General features: G+C 42.9%; 1 protein-coding gene across 1 annotated transcript in view; it reads right to left on the bottom strand.

Moving 5' to 3' along the window:
- LOC138641566 (cysteine-rich protein 2-like) overlaps positions 1-21,507 on the bottom strand; it is a 106,686-nt gene that overhangs the window by 8,443 nt on the left and 76,736 nt on the right. Inside the window, exons 3-6 of the mRNA XM_069729036.1 lie at positions 12,761-12,818; positions 12,192-12,326; positions 5,356-5,424; positions 4,904-4,998 (exon numbers count right to left, since the gene is read on the bottom strand). Coding sequence (XP_069585137.1) covers positions 4,904-4,998; positions 5,356-5,424; positions 12,192-12,326; positions 12,761-12,818 — 357 coding nt within the window. The remainder of the gene's footprint in view (positions 1-4,903; positions 4,999-5,355; positions 5,425-12,191; positions 12,327-12,760; positions 12,819-21,507) is intronic.

The raw sequence follows: 21,507 nt of genomic DNA, 5'->3' as shown, positions 1-21,507 counted from the left end.
CGAGATAATGGAGCTGGTGAGCTGCTGTAAAGGAATCCAGAAACAACAATGCATGAATTAATCATAGAAGACATTCAACACCGCAGACTCCTGGAACAATAAGATCCGTTATGCCCTGGGGGGGGTAATTGAAGGAGCTTGTGACAATATTGCCTGAATGAGCAGTTATTCATCTACACAGTATTAGAAATGTCCAACACCGCGAAGACGCCAAATCACCTGCGGATGCTCGAACCAAGCCAAGAATGCTTACGAAACAGGAGACGAACGGATATCGGAGCTTGCAGAGGAACAGGAATAAAAAATAGCAGGGATCATGGACTAATTAGCTTTATTTAAAGCATTTAAATAAATACATGAACACATAGGAAAATAAAAAATTCTTCAGAGGTTCTATTTCTTTTGTATTGTGGTATTCGTTGGCGTTTTTTGCCATCAAATTCTTAAAAATGGCACAGGCGGTTCATGAATCGGTCAGCAGCCTTTTCCTATATAATTTGAGAGCAGCGTGATGGTGAGGCTGAGTGCCTGATTCCAGGGATAGGTCACTTGCTCAGCTGCTTGCTGTAGTTTCAACACACTCAGTGTTTTATCAGCAGGACATTATCGCTGCAGGACTAGGTCTCAGGTGCAAGACAGTCCAGCTAATCAGTGTAACCCCGCCACTACAATTGATTGGCAGCTTTCTTATAGTGTACACAGGAAGCTGCCAATCAGTGATGTGGGCGGGGTTATACACAGCTCAGCATTCTGAGCTCTGCTACATATTCAGCAGAGAAAACAGGGATTATATCAAAAGTAAGAGACACATTGTTGGAATCAGGCTCTCTGCCTCTACGTCACACTGCTCTCAGATTCCATTGCAAAAACCAGCTGACATTCTTTTTAAGCTTTTTTCCTCTCAACAACTTTACTTATCTCCATGTTTTAGACCAATTCATAAAATGAGAGTTTTAAGAAATGATGCATTTTTTTCCGTTTGGGCACAACTAACTTCAGTTCCTACCTGCCCATTTTTCTTGCAGATGCCAGTACTGGTAAAATGTAGTACTAAATGAGGTCAACAGTGTAGAGGAAAAAAGCTTTGTGCTGCTCTGGTCCACTGATACCCGCTAGCAAAGTCTTTACCTGTGCGGCAGGCATCCTCAGCCCAGCATCTTGAGCATTTCTTGAGCCTTTTTTGACTAATTATTAGGGTGTGTTCCCACGGTCAGTAAATGCTGCGGGTTGGGCGCTGCGTACATCCGCAATATCCAACCTGCAGCGGCCAGATGTTACAGCATAGTGGATGGAATTTGAAGAAATCCCATATCCACTATGTGAGCACCAGTACCAGCGCCTTTCCTGCAGAGACGGACATGCGGCGTGTCTTTCCAGACTGCAGCATGGCAATTTATCTTGCGGAGACGCTCAGTCTCCGCAAGATAAATGTCCCCGTACAATGTATTGTGATTCTGCACGGTTCAATGAACACATGCGGAATCACCTGCGTTCAAAAGCCGGCAGCGCTTTAGATGGAGCGGACATGTGCTGTGTCCAAAGTGCTGCGGATTCCTGACCGTGGGGACGTAGCCTTAATGTATTTGTTGGATGGACCAGGTCTGCCGTAAGTCACCCATACGCCCTTATCTAATAATTAATTCTGGAAGTGCACTGCAAAGGTCTCCTCAGTCCTCCAATTTAGATCCCAGGGGCGGCTATATTTGGGTGTGTAAGGACATGTACTCCTATAGATATACTAATCACTAAATATTAAAACCAACTGTGCATAAAACAAGAGTCATATGACAAGGAGCAAATATTTCTGGAGGTTTACTTAGCACCATTATTGCATGTGTGTGTGTAATGGATAAGACCTATCTTTCCTAGCTGGCCACATACACCCTGTGGTAGATAAGGGATCAGGCCACTTGCTGCACAAGAATGTAAAATCCTTCAGGTATGCAGACAGATATTTATATTTGTTGGTGACAGACCCCTTTAGTCACACGAGGATAGCGATAAACTACATATACCTGGGCGCGGTGGAGGGAGTGCAGTGCTACAAAGCAGGACGCATTCATCCATGGCTGCATAGGAGGAAAATAAGCACAGACGCATTGATCCGCTTACCTCTCTGTGGCACCACCATCACCCACTGCCTAAAAAATATATTTACGGTTTTCCCAGCAATCAGACCAATCAATTGTATAGAAACGTGGCAACAAACTAATTGTCCATGGAGGCTGCCTGTCTGTACTCTACTCCTGCATACTAATGAAAAAACAAGGGTTCGGAAAGGCTAGGGGGTTTGTAGCCTATTGTGTCAGAGAGAGGGAACATGGCTGAGACTAATGGAAATGCAGACGTTAGGGAGAAATAGTAATTGTACGCATAGTATTAGAAATAACTGCAAGGCTTGCAGTATAATCAGGTACTATTCATGGGTAACACAGCCGGCATGCCATGTGAAGGTGGTAAGACACGTAGCCAATAGTCAAGCACAGTAGCCGAACTAGCCAAACGCTCTTAAAGATAAGCAATCATCAGAACATGAGCGATAGTTTAAAGGGAATCTTACAGCAGGTTTTTGCTATGTAATCTGAGAGCAGCATGATGTAGGGGCAGAGATCCTGATTCTAGGGATGTGTCACCTACTGGGCTGCTTTCTGCAGTTTTACATTCACAGTTCAGTTTTCTCTGCTGCAGATATAGCAGAGCTCAAGAATGTTGAGCTGTGTATAACACCACCCACACTCTTGATTGGCAGCTTCCTGTGTACATGGTCAGCGTGCTACCAATCAGTGGTGGGGGCGGGGTTACACAGAGCAGTTGACTAGGACTCACAAGGCACCTAGTCCCTGAAGTGATAACCTCCTGCTAATAAAACACTGAACTGAAACTACAACAAGCAGCCTAACACATGACACCACAGGAATCAGAGTCTTAATGCAACTTGCTTGCTGCAGTTCCTTGCGGGTCACAATGCCACATGGCAAAACAAGCAAGTAGTCAAGTAGCTACGTGTCTTGGTTGCCCTTTTCTGCATTAATAATCAGGTGCAACAGTAATTTTCAGACAAGCGGAGTGACTGTAAATATCAGTGGAAAACAGCCAATTCATAGGCGAGTCACATGCGACACCATTAGGCCTTCCCTAAATGTAGGCAAGTACCTGAAAATTGTGCACATGCATATTTAGGACTGACTTAATGCACTTTTAGCAAAAGCAGATGTTTCCTTGTAGACCATATGTATAATGGGACTTCCCTGCCAATGGCAGCAGCTGAGGAGCACTCATTTTATCATCCAGCATTAATATCAGATGACTAGATATATGAGAAGAGCATGCCGCAGAGCGCGCTGGACAGCGCAGACCGCAGCTTTTATGCTCTGCGATATTATTTGGCAGATTATCAGTGAAAAACATCAGATGCCTACGTGCCAAAGTCTCATCACCATGTGGTGGTCTGAGTTTGATTTAGTTAACTATGGGGGAGCCTTGTTGTCATATAAAGCCGAGGAACTGCCCTAAAGGTGGGTGATGACTTTAGATCTTTTAAACCAATCTCTTCCTTCTTAAGAAGAAAAACTATAGTCCCCATTTCTAACCCTGTGGCTCCAGCGCAGGCTGCTCTGTCTCCGGCAGTAAAGGAAACAATGACACCCCGCTTTGGGGTCGCCTAATTAAAGGAGGCAGGTGAATAGAACGTGACTTCAGGGGTCAGGTGACCAAATAATGGGATATTGTCACTTCCTGTTCCACCGGGGGAAAAAAAACCAGTTTGAATCTTTGAACGATATCATTATTTTATTGCAATAGCTCTGCTTGCTGCAAATGAATGGGAAGCTGAATCAGCTTAGACACCAGCCACACATCTATCTCTACCTACGATCTATTCCATCCCCAACGATCAGGAAATGAAGGGATAGCCTAGCGCTTCTTCTGATGGGAAAATCCCTATGTATTCTGGTAAACAATTATTCCCATCCTCATAGAAGGATATTATTGGACAGGGCTTGAAAAAACAAGCAATTTTGCAATTTATAGCTTATTAAAACTTGCAGCTGTTCTGGAGATATTAACATTTTTCTTTTAGTTACAGCTCGTTGCCTAGGAGTCCGACCACCGCTGCTGTCTAACTTGTATGCAATGCGCTGAAGCTGGCCGGGATAAGGAGGTAATAAGGCGCTCCAGCGATCCTGGCCAGCTTTGAAACAGTGATTATAAGCTCCAATAGAAAAGAGCGATTCACTGCAATTTTGTTTAATTGGTATCTCCAAGGAAATTTATCCAAAAAAAAAAAAATTTGGATTGGATTAGAAAAAAGTTCCAATAGAGAAGAGCTTGTAATCACTCAGTGTTGGTCAGTCTCCAAGGAAATGAGCTACAAACTAAATAAACGTGTTAATATCTCAAGAACGGTTGAAAATTTTAACATGCAATAAATTGCAAAATTTCTTGTATTTACAAGTTCTATGCGACAATACCCATTTATTAAGATCGGAATGACCCCTTTAATAGGTACTATTCCCAAAAATGCATGACTACTCGAGCATACTCCATAATGTATCCGTGTGTGTCTATCTTACAAAGTGAAAGCATGTTCCTAGGACATAACAATAACAGGGGGTCAATCCTCTGGGATTTTCACCAACCCTGAGAGTGAAGAGGCCAAAGAGATCTTTTACGTTACGCTGAGAAGTAAATTGCATTTGGTTGCATTCATTTGCAAGGAATGGAAAGCCCCTGTGCAAAAGCAAAAAGGGAAAAACGCAGCACTACAACAGCGCCATGGCCCCTTCAATCTCTGGTATGGTGGGGGAATGGCATACCAATAAGATATAATATACTGAGCTGGTAATACCCCTTTAAGGGTCTCACCATGTTTGGACTAAGCATACAAATAAAGAATATTTCTCACCTCAGCATGGCCACCAGGAGTTAGCGTTTTCGAGCAACGTTCACATCTCAGGCAAGGTCGATGCCAGTCTTTCCCAAGAGAGGTCACTTTCTCGGCTACAACAGAAAAAAAATTATATAAAAAAATAGAAATTAGTTATAATGATAAATTAAATTAGACAAATAAAAATAAACTGAAATAAAACAACAACATAATAAATTATATCTCTAATCTGATAAAAGGCATCAATGTATATTAAGTGTAACTGTATGGCATTCAGGGTCATGCTCATGAGCACGTCAGAGCATGTTTTGGGGCAGTTCTGGTGGTAGTAAGGCTATGTGCACACGGAGTGTAGGACAAAAAAAAACCTTTAACTTAAGTCACAAAAAGTTATAAAATAAAAATACCCATCCTCATGCGATTTCTGGCCCAATGTAAACACACACACACACACACACACACCTTCTTACCGAAAAAAACTTTCTTTTCACAGCGAGGACACAAATTGGGTTCTCCTGTGAAAGTGGTTATACTTGAAGCTGAAAGAGATAAGAGTTATTATAGGCGAGTCTACCACTGTACACAGGCTTCAGCAGGACTTATATATCAGATAGCCACTGGCCAAACGAGGCCTTTAGGCTATGTGCACACGTATAATGGTCCTCTGCGGATTTTTCCGTAGCGGAATTGATAAATCTGCAGGGCAAAAACGCTGCGTTTTTGCTGCAGATTTATCGCGGATTTACCGCGGTTTTACTACTGCGGTTTTCTATTGGAGCAGGTGTAAAGCCGCTGCGGAATCCGCAGAAAGAATTGACATGCTGCGGAGTGTAAACTGCTGCGTTTCCGCGGGTTTTTTTCTGCAGCATGTGCACAGCGTTTTCTGTTTCCCATAGGTTTACATTGTACTGTAAACTCATGGGAAATTGCTGCGGACCTGCAGCTGCGGAAACGCTGCGGATCTGCAGCAAAATCCGCAGCATGTGCACATACCCTTAGAAATCTAACAAGTTCACTTCTTTCCTTGTCCGACATATGTGAGAGAACTTTGCCTGAAATTACTATATAAATTACATGGCATACAAGTCCCCCCCCCCACACATTTTTGGGATTTTACTGATTTAAACCTAACACATGTGGTAACCTACGGCCGTTTTTCAGGCTGATAAATTCACAGACTGTAGAAGGCACAGGAAAGAAAAAAGAACGGCTATTTTCATTTAAAGTTTAACTGTAGTTTCAGGGGAACTTGCAGTCGAATGTTAGTGTCTGTCTCTAGCTCCTTCCCCCTCGTTTCAGTATTTGCAGTAGAATGTTAGTGTCTGTCTCTAGCTCCTTCCCCCTCGTTTCAGTATTTGCAGTAGAATGTTAGTGTCTGTCTCTAGCTCCTTCCCCCTCGTTTCAGTATTTGCAGTAGAATGTTAGTGTCTGTCTCTAGCTCCTTCCCCCTCGTTTCAGTATTTGCAGTAGAATGTTAGTGTCTGTCTCTAGCTCCTTCCCCCTCGTTTCAGTATTTGCAGTAGAATGTTAGTGTCTGTCTCTCGCTCCTTCCCCCTCGTTTCAGTATTTGCAGTAGAATGTTAGTGTCTGTCTCTAGCTCCTTCCCCCTCGTTTCAGAATTTGCAGTAGAATGTTAGTGTCTGTCTCTAGCTCCTTCCCCCTCGTTTCAGTATTTGCAGTAGAATGTTAGTGTCTGTCTCTAGCTCCTTCCCCCTCGTTTCAGTATTTGCAGTAGAATGTTTGTGTCTGTCTCTAGCTCCTTCCCCCTCGTTTCAGAATTTGCAGTAGAATGTTAGTGTCTGTCTCTAGCTCCTTCCCCCTCGTTTCAGTATTTGCAGTAGAATGTTTGTGTCTGTCTCTAGCTCCTTCCCCCTCGTTTCAGTATTTGCAGTAGAATGTTAGTGTCTGTCTCTAGCTCCTTCCCCCTCGTTTCAGTATTTGCAGTAGAATGTTAGTGTCTGTCTCTAGCTCCTTCCCCCTCGTTTCAGTATTTGCAGTAGAATGTTAGTGTCTGTCTCTAGCTCCTTCCCCCTCGTTTCAGAATTTGCAGTAGAATGTTAGTGTCTGTCTCTAGCTCCTTCCCCCTCGTTTCAGTATTTGCAGTAGAATGTTAGTGTCTGTCTCTAGCTCCTTCCCCCTCGTTTCAGAATTTGCAGTAGAATGTTAGTGTCTGTCTCTAGCTCCTTCCCCCTCGTTTCAGTATTTGCAGTAGAATGTTAGTGTCTGTCTCTAGCTCCTTCCCCCTCGTTTCAGTATTTGCAGTAGAATGTTTGTGTCTGTCTCTAGCTCCTTCCCCCTCGTTTCAGAATTTGCAGTAGAATGTTAGTGTCTGTCTCTAGCTCCTTCCCCCTCGTTTCAGAATTTGCAGTAGAATGTTAGTGTCTGTCTCTAGCTCCTTCCCCCTCGTTTCAGTATTTGCAGTAGAATGTTAGTGTCTGTCTCTAGCTCCTTCCCCCTCGTTTCAGAATTTGCAGTAGAATGTTAGTGTCTGTCTCTAGCTCCTTCCCCCTCGTTTCAGAACTTGCAGTAGAATGTTAGTGTCTGTCTAGCTCCTTCCCCCTCGTTTCAGTATTTGCAGTAGAATGTTAGTGTCTGTCTCTAGCTCCTTCCCCTTCGTTTCAGAATTTGCAGTAGAATGTTAGTGTCTGTCTAGCTCCTTCCCCCTCGTTTCAGAACTTGCAGTAGAATGTTAGTGTCTGTCTAGCTCCTTCCCCCTCGTTTCAGTATTTGCAGTAGAATGTTAGTGTCTGCCTCTAGCTCCTTCCCCCTCGTTTCAGAATTTGCAGTAGAATGTTTGTGTCATCTTCTAACTTGTCCCTCCTCATTTCCTGAGAACTTGCCATAGAATGTGTCTTCCTCTAGATCATCCCTCCTCATTTCAGGAGACCTTGCAGTAAAATGTCTGTCTTTCTTTAGCACCTCCCTCTTCGTTTCAAGAGAACTTGCATTAATGTATGTGTCTTGCTCTAGCTCATCCCACATTTCAGGAAATCTTGCAGTAGAATGTCTCTTCTTCCTCCAAATTTTATAGATTGTACATCAGTTATACTAAATTTTCTTTTCTTAGAGGACCCGAATTTTTGGTTTATAAAGTTAATATAGCCATAACTTCTCACTGCTATCACTGCTACCACTCAATATATCCTATTTCTAAATGGCACAAGTCTAAAAATGTCATCATATTGGAGGACTGACATATATACCCTTTATATTTTAAAGAATCCTCCAAGAATGTGATAAAATAGCCGCAGCCACATATTTCAAGCTACAACCCATCCCAAGTCACATACCGGGATGGGTTGCAAACTGAACAATCATTACTTGAAATGTTTCTTGCTAGAGCAGGGGAAAACAACCTTCTAGGCTGATTGAGCATAACAGTCTTTTTCTCCTGTCCCAGTGAGTCTCCATGCAGAGCAGGTTTACAAATGAGCAGTGAGCCCCTTGTACTCTGTCAGCTTAGGAGAAGTTGTTTTTCTCTACTGCTCCAACCCTGTTACTCAGCTAAGTGAGCAAATCAGTTAATATTATTTACAATGCTGCTGCCGTGACAGTCGAGACACAGGTCTTGAGCGGCGTTTCTTCAGACTGTAAGAGTCCTGACACATGACTAGGATGTTTTGCAGCTTAAAATATGTGATGGCTGTCACTTTTATCATATTCTCAGAGAATCCCTTCAAACTGTATTTCTATAGTACATTTTGCAAACTGTTTCTAAACTGAAATTTCTAGTTCTGTTTGCAAATACCCAGGTACTAGGGAGTCTTCAGGTCCATGCTTCCTTAGAAAACTGTGCAAAATAGGTCTTCTTCAAAAAATTTAAATCTGTCTTTCTACTGTCATCCAACGTTAACGTTGTTTTCCTTAAACTGTCTTGGACTATAGTATTGATCAACGATCCTTTGGTCTACTACCATACGCCCCATCTGTCACATCTACTATATAATCGTCTAAGGGTCACTTCCGTCTGTCTGTCTGTCACGGATATTCATTGGTCGAGGCCTCTGTCTGTCATGGAAATCCAAGTCGCTGATTGGTCGCGGCAAAACAGCCACGACAAATCAGCGACCGGCACAGTCCGGAAGAAAATGGCAGCTCCTAACTCCCCGCAGTCAGTGCCCGGCGCCTGCATACTCCCCTCCGGTCACCGCTAGCACAGGGTTAATGCCGCCGGTAACGGACCGTGTTATGCCGCGGGTAACACACTCCGTAAACGCTGCTATTAACCCTGTGTGTCCCCAGCTTTTTACTATTGATGCTGCCTATGCGGCATCAATAGTAAAAAAATGTAATGTTAAAAATAATTAAAAAAAACAAAACACCTGCTATACTCACCCTCCGTAGTCCACCGAGCCGCACGCGCCTGCCGCCATCTTCCGTTCCCAGCGATGCATTGCGAAATTACCCAGAAGACTTAGCGGTCTCGGGAGACCGCTAAGTCATCTGGGTAATTTCGCAATGCATCCTGGGAACGGAAGATGGCGGCAGCCACGCGCTTATCGCCGGAGCTTCAATGGATCCCAGGGGGTGAGTATATAACTATTTTTTATTTTATTTTTAACAGGGATATGGTGCCCACATTGCTGTATACTACGTGGGCTGTGTTAGATACCACGTGGCTGCTATATACTACATAGGCAGTGTTATATACTATGTGGGCTGTGTTCTATACTGCGTGGGCTGTGCTATATATTACGTGGCCACTGTTATATACTGCGTGGGCAGTGTTGTATACTACGTGGCGGCTATATACTGCGTGGGCAGTGTTATATACTACGTGGCTGCTATATACTGCGTGAGCTGTGTTATATACTGTGTGGCCTGTGTTATATACTACGTCGCCTGTGTTATATACTGCGTGGCTGCTATATAGTACGTGGCTGTGTTATATACTGCGTGGCCACTGTTATATATTGCGTGGCCTGTATTAACGCATCAGGTATTCTACAATATGTATGTATATAGCAGCCACATAGTATATAGCACAGGCCACCTAGTATTTGTCTGCTATATACTACATGGCTCCTATATACTACGTGGCCTGTGCTATATACTATGTGGCTGCTATATACATACATAAATACATATTCTAGAATACCCGATGCGTAAGAGTCGGGCCACCATCTAGTCTACTATATAATTGTCTAAGGGTCACTTCCGTCTGTCGCGTATATTCATTGGTCGCGGCCTCTGTCTGTCATGGAAATCCAAGTCGCTGATTGGTCGCGGCAAAACATCCACGACTAATCAGCGACGGGCACAGTCCGGCGGCAAAATGGCCGCTCCTTCCTCGCAGTCAGTGGCCGCTCCATAATCCCCTCCAGTCAGCGCTCACACAGGGTTAATGGCAGCGCTAATGGACCGCGGTGTAACGCACTCCATTAACGCTGCTATTAACCCTGTGTGGCCAACTTTTTACTATTGATGCGGCCTATGCAGCATCAATAGTAAAAAGATCTAATGTTAAAAATAATTTAAAAAATTAAAAAAAAGTTATATACTCACCGTCCGTCGGCCCCTCGGATCCACAACAGGCCTTTCTCGCTCCTTGCGACGCTCCGGTGACCACGCCATGCATTGCGATCTCGCGAGATGACGTCGTAGCGGTCTTGCGAGACCGCTACGTCATCATCTCGCGAGACCGCAATGCACTCTTAAGACTGGAGCGCGCGAGGAGCTTCGGTAACCGCTTCACCATGATTCGGGGGCCAACGGAAGGTGCGTATATAACTATTTTTTATTTTAATTCTTTTTTATAACAGGGATATGATGCTCACATTGCTATATACTGCGTGGGCTGTGCAATATACTACGTGGGCTGTGCAATATACTACGTGGGCTGTTTAATAGGCTGTGCAATATACTGCGTGGGCTGTGCAATATACTACGTGGCCTGTGCTATACACTACGTGGCCGGCCACGAACAATCAGCGACAGGTGCAGTCCGGCCGCGAATTGGCACGGGATTTGAACCACGCTTCGCTAATTGGTCGCGGCCGGCCGAATCCTGTGTATTCAATGTATTATTCTAAAATCTTCATAAATAAACTACATACATATTCTAGAATACCCGATGCGTTAGAATCGGGCTACCATCTAGTGATGCATAAAGGCACAGCCAATGAAGCTCACAGTGCACAGAGCCGGACAGCACAGCTCCATACAATTTGAAGTGGCCATTCTACTGTAAGTACTGCAATTCAGTTCTCACTGAAGCGAATGTGATCTGAACTACAGTACCTAAGGATGACCACAACACAATGTATGGAGCTGTAGTATTCTGGCTCCGTTCATTATGAACTTCTGGCAGAGGCAGCTCTAGATATCAGCTGATTGTCAGGCATCCCGGGTGTCCGACTCCAACCGATCTCATACTGATGACCAATCCTAAGGGAAAGGACATCAAAGGTTTAACCCAAGAAAGGCAAACCAGAGACAACATCTGTAAACAGTACTATTCAGTATATCTTCAATATACTAAAATTATAAAACTTTTTTTTTTTTTTTTTTTTTTTTTACTTTTCAGGAAACATCTATTGCTTGGTATGCACTGACATTGGGAAGAATAAACCTGATACTATTGTGGGTCACTGTGATCTGAGTGTTAAACAATTGGAAATTGTTCTCCATCTCACAATACCAGATGCTGCTAGCAATTCCACTGTATTCAAACCAAACAGGAAAAAAGCAGTGCCACAGAGTGAAGACAAGGGTGTATGATCTCTGTATCTTCATGCATTCATACAACGCTTTTCGAAGTCGGGATGACTTCATCAGATATATGTCATACCAGATGAAGGAATCAGCCCAACTTCGAAACGCGAAGTTGCCTTCACCCTGTGGCAGCGCCTGAGATTTATCGCTCTTTTTTCCTGTTTGGTTTGAATAAGTTTCTTTCCACTGGTGTGTGGGTCAGAGGTTGGGGCAGCAGTGCTTTATTCCTACAAGTATGGAGTTGTACCGGGTCACAACCCAGGCAGGTGAGCATATACAATCCTTTGTATGCTTGTGTCTTATATTGAGGGTATTCGAGCGGTTTTTTTTTTGGTTTTTTTTTAGCAATTCCACCGTTTGATCCAATGAAGGGAAGAAACTATGTAGCAAGAGCCGCAAGGAACCTTTATCCTACAAGACTTGTAATCAGGTTCCGTTCTCTTTGGAATCTTCCAAGAGTCGCAAGTGTGCAAATCAACAGTGATATTAGCAGCCGTATACTTCTAAGTGTTTGTTAACTATCTTTTTTTTGACAGATTAATTCTGAGATTTTAAGAAAAATCAGATGCGTGCCCTTTTTTTGGTCTCTCACCTTTGTTGAGAGTCTTTGGAGCTGGGCTGATTTTTCTCTCCTCCACCTTTGGAGCTACCTCAGTAGTAGGAGATGTTGGTTTGTCTTCACTTGGCTTCCTGTAGATGTAAGACCCGGCACCTCCAATATTAACACCTAAAATGTTCAACAGTGAAAACGTCTGTGAAACGGAGGAAGACATCAAAGCATCTAGGTGTGAACATAATTTTACGACTGAACTACTACAATTGCACTTTAATTAAATTTAAAGACTACCTGTCCTTTCACACAAAACCTGCAGAAAAAAGAAGGTCTATTTCTTTTTCAAACTTACCAGCATGCATAGCTGGAAAGAGATAGCCTGTACCTTGCGTTTCACCGAAAACTGCTTCTTCAGGGGTTTTATACCCAGTTATTTGTTTTCATTGATTGATTGGACTTTTTCGGTTTCCCCTTTGTGGTTCCATTGGAGAAACAAACCAGTCATTTCACCAGCACAAAGCTTATAAAAAAAAACTCCGGGCAGTGTACCTCCAGATTATTCACACTCAGCTGATATAGTATTATGCTACTAAAATGAAATCGCTCACCTTTTGGTCCATATAATGAGGCGTAACAAGGCTTGTGACAGTAAGGTTTTCCATCATGCTGAAATGAGATGAAGAGGAATGGAAAACGTATTATAACTAGCACAAAATAATAAAAAATAGGTATGTATAGCTCAAGCATTTAGGATTCATCATTCTCCCAATACTTTATGATGAGATGTAGATTTTATAAAAATCTTGGGAGATGCTTCATCATAAGAAAGTCAACACTTTCCTGAATTAAGCTCACAAAGGAGAAAAGTAGCCATCAGTTCTCCATGCAGGATGCAAGCATGCTCACATGGGATGAGTGTGCATGTGTATGGGGCAAAGTCAGGAAAGATGATCTAACAGGAAAACCCCTCTTTCAAAAATGAAGTTCTCGGGAAAAAAAAACAAGTCCCCAATTGTACATTATTGATATTCACTGTCTAAATATAGATTGCAATTTGATAGTTTTGCTGCAGTGAACTCACTTGTTTTCTTCACAGTTAAAACTAGGACCATGATCCTATTTGAGCAAAGCCTTATATAAAAAAAAAAACAGATCTCCTATCTGGATGTGCAGAAAGCACAAAATGTTTTTTTGTCTTAGAATATAAATTAATTCTACTGTACAATTATTTCAATAAGAAATGCCGGTCAGCTTACTATGGTATGTATCTACTGTGATATACCGTAAATGGTGGGGACGCAAGACAGAGACATTTTCACAGACACCTGGCTCTGACTGGAGGAATGATTCATGTCTATGGAAAAATGCCTTTTCAAATTACAATACCAAAATGAGGTCATTAGATTATGGCTACGGGTGTATGGTGTATGACTCAAGCACATATACCTGATCAGGAATGAGGGTTTCAAGAAGTAATATAGTATACAGTATATACTTTTGATTACAAGCAACTGCATTGTCTAGATCAGGGGTCTAAAACAGGTGACCCATGAGGTGCACTTTTTGCAAAGGGGTGAGTTAAGGCTGGGTGGCAAAGGTACAGTCACAGAATAGCAAATGCAGCCACAAAGCTCGCTGTGTGCAGTCATGTCATACCTGCCAAAGAGGATCTCCAAGCAATATGGCTGGACAGGAGACAAGCCGAACGTTAGGAGGTAAGTGCAGTGGGGGCATTGTATGTAGGAGTCTGTATATTATATGTAATATTGAATGTAAAGAGGCTGTGGGGCCATCATATTGTGTGTAAGGGGGCTGTGCACCATCAAATTGTATGGGGTCATCATTCTGTATTTAAGGGGGCTTTGGGGTCATCATATTGTAAGTAAGGGGTATGTGGGATCATTATATTGTATGTAAGGGGACTGTGGGGCCATCATATTGTATGTAAGGGGCTGTGGGGTCATCATTCTGTATGTAATGGAGTGGTGAGGTCATGAAACTTTACCTATCGAGTTGTGGGGCCATCATACTATATATAGGGAGCTGTGAGGTCATCATACTATATGTAAGGGAATGTAGGGCCATTAATCTGCATATAGAGAGCTGTGGAGCTATCTTATTGTACATACAAGGCTGTGGGTCCTTCATATTCTATTCTGGGGAACTGTGAAGCCATCATACTGTATGTAAGGGGCTGTTTGACCATCATAGTGTACATAGTGGACCAATGGGGCCATCACACTATATGCAGGGGGCTTTGTGTGAATCATATTGTATGTAAGGGAGGCTGTGGGGCCCATCATCCTGTATGTAGGGGAGCTGTGGGGCCATCATACTATATGTAAGGAAATGTAGGTCCATCATATTATATGTATAAAGCTGTGGGGCGATCATACTATATGCAAGTGAATGTAGGGCCATTGAACACTATATAGAGAGCTGTGAGGCTATCATACTGTAGGTACAGGGCTGTGGGGCCTTCAAATTGTACATAGAGGACATATGGGGCCATCATATTGTATATGGAGGGCTATTGGTTCGCTGTACACGAGACATCACAATGCAACAAAATCTACTTGTATGACAGTATTATGTAGCAGCTACACAGGGCGAATTTTGGCCAAAAATCTTTGTTGTGCAGTGTAGCCCCAGACTACATTTAACAATGCGACCCAAGCCGTAACAGGGCTTTTTTTTTTCTTTTTAAAGTGGACCTAGGCCCAATTTTAGTTCAAGCTTCAAGATCTAGATAATTGCATTGCTTCTGGAGCAATGAGGCAGGCATCTTTGATGAGTCCTACAGCCCTTCATGAGGTACAATAGGACTTCTAATCAGATATAGCAGTCTCTACATTATGGTGTACTCAGATTAGGTGGCAAAAACCTGGTGACAGATTCCCTTTGAATAATACCTGTGTGTTTTTGAATGACGAGCTGAAAGCTTCTGCCTATATATTTGAGGCAAAAATCCACCAACAAGAAAATGCAAGCAGGGCGGCACAGTCTCTTACACAGAGGTTATCTCCAGACTGCTACCTCAGAACTAGGTGCTCAGCAGCGGTTTAAACAGCCATAGAATTTCCGACCTCGGGTGCTCCTCAGAAAAAAGGAGAAAGACCAGCTGTACAATATATATTTGAGGAATGGTGGGATTCCAGGCCATTATATCGGACACCAAGTGGTTGAGAGATAAACTTGAAGTAATGCTTTAGTACATATAGGACTAAAAGGGGTTAATCTGCCATTATAGGTTATTGTGATCAGCCGATGAGTTGGGAGAGACTGCTGCTCACCATATCTCCACCCGTGGGTGTGGTTCACTTTATGAATTGAGAACTGTTGTATCACACGTGCGTGCCTGTGTGTATGGAGGTGTGCAGATCTCCTGCATTGAATACCTTTGATAAAGGACTAAGAAGCAGGACTCTAAGCCATGGACTTTATGTTGTACTTTGAGCCGGACAAGGGCTGTATTTGAAATTTAGTTTATGGGGACTGCAATAAACCAGCTCGACTTTAAATAGGAATGGTTCCTGTAATACCTCAGATCACTCTCCAAGTGAGTAGCATTGCTATAATATTCATTTGTTGTATTGTATTAAATACTTACTGCTGTACATCCATGCTGGGGTCACAGGAGATATTAGACAGGAGATAGACCTTGTCCTATCCTGGATTGCCTCGTACCTTTCCAACCGCACATTCAGCGTCTCCCACTCCCACACTACCTCCTCATCCCACCCTCTCTCTGTTGGGAGTCCCCCAAGGCTCTGTTCTAGGACCTCTACTCTTCTCAATCTATACACTTTGCCTGGGACAACTCAAAGTCCCATGGATTCCAGTACCACCTCTATGCTGATGACACTCAGATCTACCTCTCTGGCCCAGACGTCACCGCTCTGCTGTCCAGAATCCCAGAGTGTCTATCTGCCATATTCTCCTTTTCCTCTTGCTTCCTCAAACTCAATGTGAACAAATCTGAACTATGAACTCATCATCTTTCCTCCATCCCATAGATCGTCCTTACCTGACCTATCTATCGCAATCAACGAGATCATGCTTTCTCCCGTACCGGAAGTCCGCTGCCTCGGAGTAACCTTTGACTCTGCCCTGTCTTTCAAACCACACATTCAAGCTCTGTCCACCTCCTGTCGCCTCCAGCTCAAAAATATCTCCAGAATCCGTCCTTTCCTCAACCGTCAATCTACTAAAATGCTTGTGCATGCCCTCATCATCTCCCGCCTAGACTACTGTAACATCCTTTTCTGCGGCCTCCCTGCTAACACCCATGCACCTCTCCAGTCCATCCTTAACTCTGCTGCCCGACTAATTCATCTCTTTCCTCGCTACTCCTCCGCTTTCCCCCTCTGCAAATCTCTTCACTGGCTCCCATTCCCTCAGCGTATCCAGTTCAAATTACTAATACTGACCTACAAAGCCATCCATAACCTGTCTCCTCCATATATCTCTGAATTAATCTCCCAATATCTTCCCTCACGTAATCTCCGGTCCTCCCAAGACCTCCTTCTCTCCTCCACACTTATTCGCTCCTCAACCAACCGCCTCCAAGACTTCTCCCGAATATCCCCCATCCTCTGGAATTCTCTGCCCCAACACGTCCGACTATCAACCACATTCGGATCCTTCAGACGGAACCTGAAAACCCACCTCTTCAGGAAAGCCTGCACTGACCCCGCTGCCTCCTCACCACTACCGAAGCTACCGCCTCACCAACACCGGAGCTCCTGCAACCCTCAACCTACTGTCTCCTTCCCCACCATCCTGTAGAATGTAAGCCCGCAAGGGCAGGGTCCTCGTCCCTCTGTATCAGTCTGTCATTGTTAGTTTGCTTACTGTAAGCAATATCTGTAATTTGTATGTAACCCCTTCTCATGTGCAGCACCATGGAATCAACGGTGCTATATAAATAAATAATATACATACATATATGTTTAAATTAAAAAATTCAGCTAAAGGGTTATTCCCCAAAAACTCAAGTTAACCCCTGTCTGACCCCCAGCAATACCAAGAGAATGGCTCTGCAACTACATGACCAGGACTATGGAAACCTGTTCTGAATGGAGTAGAGATGTGCATGCTTGGTCTATGCTCCATTCATTGTCTATGGAACTGCCGAAAATTCTGTACTCGGCAATCCCATAGACAATGCATGGAGCAGAGGCTGCGCATTCACAAGTATCTGCACTCTATTCAGAACGGAACTGCAGAAACCTATTCTCAGGGTTCCAATGCCCCAATCTCTGGATCGCACGGGCTACCAGAAACTGGACCCCAAACAATCAGTAGGTTATGTCTAAATAAACGTTGAGTGCAAGCAGCTACGTGCCGGTTTTAAATAGTATTTTATGTGCCTACGGGTTAACCAAACAAGGACAGTTAATGTGATCTCATGGTTTCTAACTGTATAGTGTTCTTGAATTTTCAATTATAAACTAACCATGGTGTTAGAAATATTTTGAAGTATCAACTACATATTGTTATCATAGCTACTGATTTGTGTATTCTTTTAGGGTTCTTTTTTGGCCCATATGTGTTGTTTTTACATTACATCATTTTACGTTGGCAAAGCTTCTTGTGAAGCAAAAAAGGATTCTTTGTGAACAGGAACCCGGCAATTAAACGTCTCTACAGCTGCAGTGTTTGTGGTATTTAATCTACACTTTAAAAAAAGTCTGCGCTACATCAACTGCCGACTAATTTTTTTTTTACAAAAACCGAACTTGTGGATGTAATAGCTAGTACAACAATCCCTTCCACGTGAAATGCCCATTGCACTCCAACAGGGGGAAAACGGGGCAAAACTCCCAAACAAATAGAATCCTATCAATAACCACGAGCATAATGCCCCATAAATGTTCATGACAACAGATTAAGTATAAAAATGTATACATTTTATTCAAGTAAATACAACAACAAAAAATAATAATACAATACTAAATGATGAGGATAAGGTGAAAGACTACGAAGGAAACCAGCCACATGAGAACACACACATAAAAGGTAAGGGTACTGCCAATCAGCAGCCGATATAGTAAATGTCTTAAAAAAGACAGGGCATTATCTGGACGCTAATGGAAGGGGAGGCGTTATGGTCTAAGGCAAAGTGGCCAGTGACTCATAGGCATCACTCTATCCTATCCTTTTTACACCCATCCATATTGCAGCAGTGCCCATAAAGTGCGAGTGACCTTAAATACGCCTAAGTGGCGTGCCGCATATTAGGCTTACCCATGTGTGTACTCCCATGCAGTCGGTATCCAGCAGATAGCCCCAACACGCGTTTCGCATGCTGGGCTTCCTCAGGGCGCTGTGACTGCCGACTAATGTATGTAATCTGATGCAGCAAATTAATACATGATTGGGAATATCAAGTCTCACTACCAACTAATTCTAGCTTTGAAAAAGTATTTTATTCATTTTGGGTTTGGAGTTCAGTATTAATGATCACAGCCATCCCAGTGTGCAAATAGATCGGCCAATCACAGGTGAGGACTGGACTCCTAAACCCAGAATGAGCGGTGATTTCTACAATTGGTGCAATGATGGCCCATCTGCAATGTCATTAGCCGGCCTGACATCACGCCTCTACAGGCTGGCTAATCACAAGAAGAGTCACGGATGCTGGGAGGTAGAACTCCCCACATATCCATTCACACTAATTCCAGTGATCGCAATAAAATACAAACTTGTCCTGCTCTATGAACATGCTGGCCAAAGATTGCATAGCATTTCCAAGATGGAAGCAATAGTGGAAAAATTGCTCAAAACTGGATTTATGTATTTACGTTTAGTAATAAAGCTAAATGGCAAAGAAATAAAAAAAAAACTCATTTGTGGAATTAAGGGCAAAATAAAATAAATAATGATTTCTATGAATACTGGATATCAGACTTGTCCAGCTCCACATTAAAAAGGGAATTTGCTATTTATTCTGAAAGCAGAATAATGTAGAGGCAGCGAGCCCGATTCAAGCCATGTGCCATTTGCTCAGCAGCTTCTTCTAGTTCCATAACAAACAGTGTTTTATCAGCAGGAGACAATCACTGCAGGACCAGGTCTCACATGCACAGTAGTCATGCTAACCTGTAACCCCTTCATCGATTGGCAGCTTCCTGTGTACATTGTCAGCAAGTTACCAATCAGTGGTGTGGTTGGGGTCACAGTCATAGTGCTGTTACATCTACAGCAGAGAAAATAGGGATAACTGTACCAAGCAGCCCAGTAAGTGATATATAGCTGGAATCAGTGTCTCTGCTCCTGCATCACGCTGCTTTCAGATAACATAGCAAAAACCTGCTGTTCTATTCCCTTTAAGGAAAAGATTCCAAAGACATACTAATAGGGAACTTAGATTGTTAGCCCCATCAGGGGACAGTGCCAATAATGTCTGCAAAGCGCTGTGGAATTAATAGCACTAAATAAATTAAATATATAATAATAATAAAAGATAAATCCTATTTTATAAAGTTAAAAAAAAAAGGCTATTGTCAGGCTTGGTCTTTTAAGCGACGGAAATAATCAGATAACTATATGCAGAGTATCAGGACATACTTCAGATTCCGCACTGTTGAGCTGCAGATGTCACAGCGGACACAGATGGAAAATGCTCGCCCTGTGCAAAAATGACTGCTCCACCCTATAGTCCTCCGATTTACTCATCTGCTCCTCACTTGTGGAGACAGATGCACTGACAAATAAAGCAGCACATGGTAGGTCCGAATGTGATGCTGAATCTTACTGTGATCCGGAGCTTCAGCAAGTCTCATTCCTAATCGATGATCCATTGCCCCTTGTGCACGACATCCTTTGCTGCATGTTATAAAGGCTACAATTCTCAAAATATTCAAAGTACTGACAAAGCAGGGGTGTTTCACATCTTAAAAGCAGTGGGTGGAACGTGATTCCACCCGCAGCTGTTAGGGGCTCATAATAGCTGATCAGACTAATCATATCAGCAGTCATGTGCCATAAAAGATGCGGGCTCAGCGTTGAAGCCCATATCAAAAGGGAGGGAGGCGACCTATGACGTATTTATACGTCACAGGTCGTGAAGGGGTTAAACAGTGACTAAGGTTTCCTCTATCTCCTAACCATTTAACCCCCCCACCCCGATATGAAATGTTTCAAAAAATGTTAAAGTCTCAGCCAAATTAATGACTTAAGTCATTATAAATCTGGAGCTTTCTCAAGAAGGGTGTAAATCTTACCTGTGATGAAACCTCAGTTTTGCAGAAGGAAAAACAAGCGACGTGAAAGGTTATACAATGGGCGAGTGCTCCAATCCCAGAGTCATTTTCGGATTACAGCGCACTCCTGGGAACCACCTGTTCCCAACCGCAGACAATATTTCTATTGTCCGTGGCGTGGAAATGGAGGGTCTCCATGGCAACCAAACAAGAAATGGAGAAGAGTTCGGCTAAGCCGTGAAAAGGCCCGAACATGCTAATGTTTCAAGATCAGAGAAGTCACAGCTGGACGTGTGGAGGCACGGAAAACTTCACACCATATCCCAAATCGAGTCAGATTGGGCATTCCGCTGGAAAATCATTGAGTCTGAGTCTACAGTTTTATTTCCTGGGTTCAGTATATTAAGTGGTACAAAAAAATCTGTACGTCTTCCTAAATGTGTCACTTGGGTTTCAAGAAATGTAAATTCAGTGTAGAACGCCACAGTGCTTAATATATTCAAAGGGGTTATCCTCATCTTCATGAACGGGTATCACCAGAAAGAGCTTGTAAATACAAGGAAATTTGCAATTTACTGCTTATTAAATTGTTCAGTAGTTCTTGAGATATTTACACTTATCTTTTGCTACAGCTTGTTGCCGTGGAGTCCGACCGCCGCTGTAGAAAATGCGCACTGTGTACAAGCTCTTTTCTAATGAGCTTGTCAGCATTATTGTGAAGCGGTCCAGGATCGTTGCAGCCCACAATTACCTTTTGACGGCTAGCTTCAGTGTAGGGCTTATAAGCCATCTAGGTGGTCGGTTTTGTAGCCAACCAGCTGTAAACAACAGAAAAATGATAATATCTCAACAACTGCTGCAAATTTTAATAAGCAATAAATTGCAAAAAAGGCTCATTTTTACAAGCTGTATAGAACTACAGTGGGGCAAAAAAGTATTTAGTCAGTCAGCAATAGTGCAAGTTCCACCACTTAAAAAGATGAGAGGCGTCTGTAATTTACATCATAGGTAGACCTCAACTATGGGAGACAAACTGAGATAAAAAAAAATCCAGAAAATCACATTGTCTGTTTTTTTGTCATTTTTTTTTGCATATTATGGTGGAAAATAAGTATTTGGTCAGAAACAAGCAATCAAGATTTCTGGCT

This window comes from Ranitomeya imitator, chromosome 1 (genome assembly GCF_032444005.1).
Source record: "Ranitomeya imitator isolate aRanImi1 chromosome 1, aRanImi1.pri, whole genome shotgun sequence".
Taxonomy (NCBI): domain Eukaryota; kingdom Metazoa; phylum Chordata; class Amphibia; order Anura; family Dendrobatidae; genus Ranitomeya; species Ranitomeya imitator.
The sequence above is the reverse complement of the archived record's forward strand: the minus strand, read 5'-3'. Positions and strand labels throughout refer to the sequence as shown.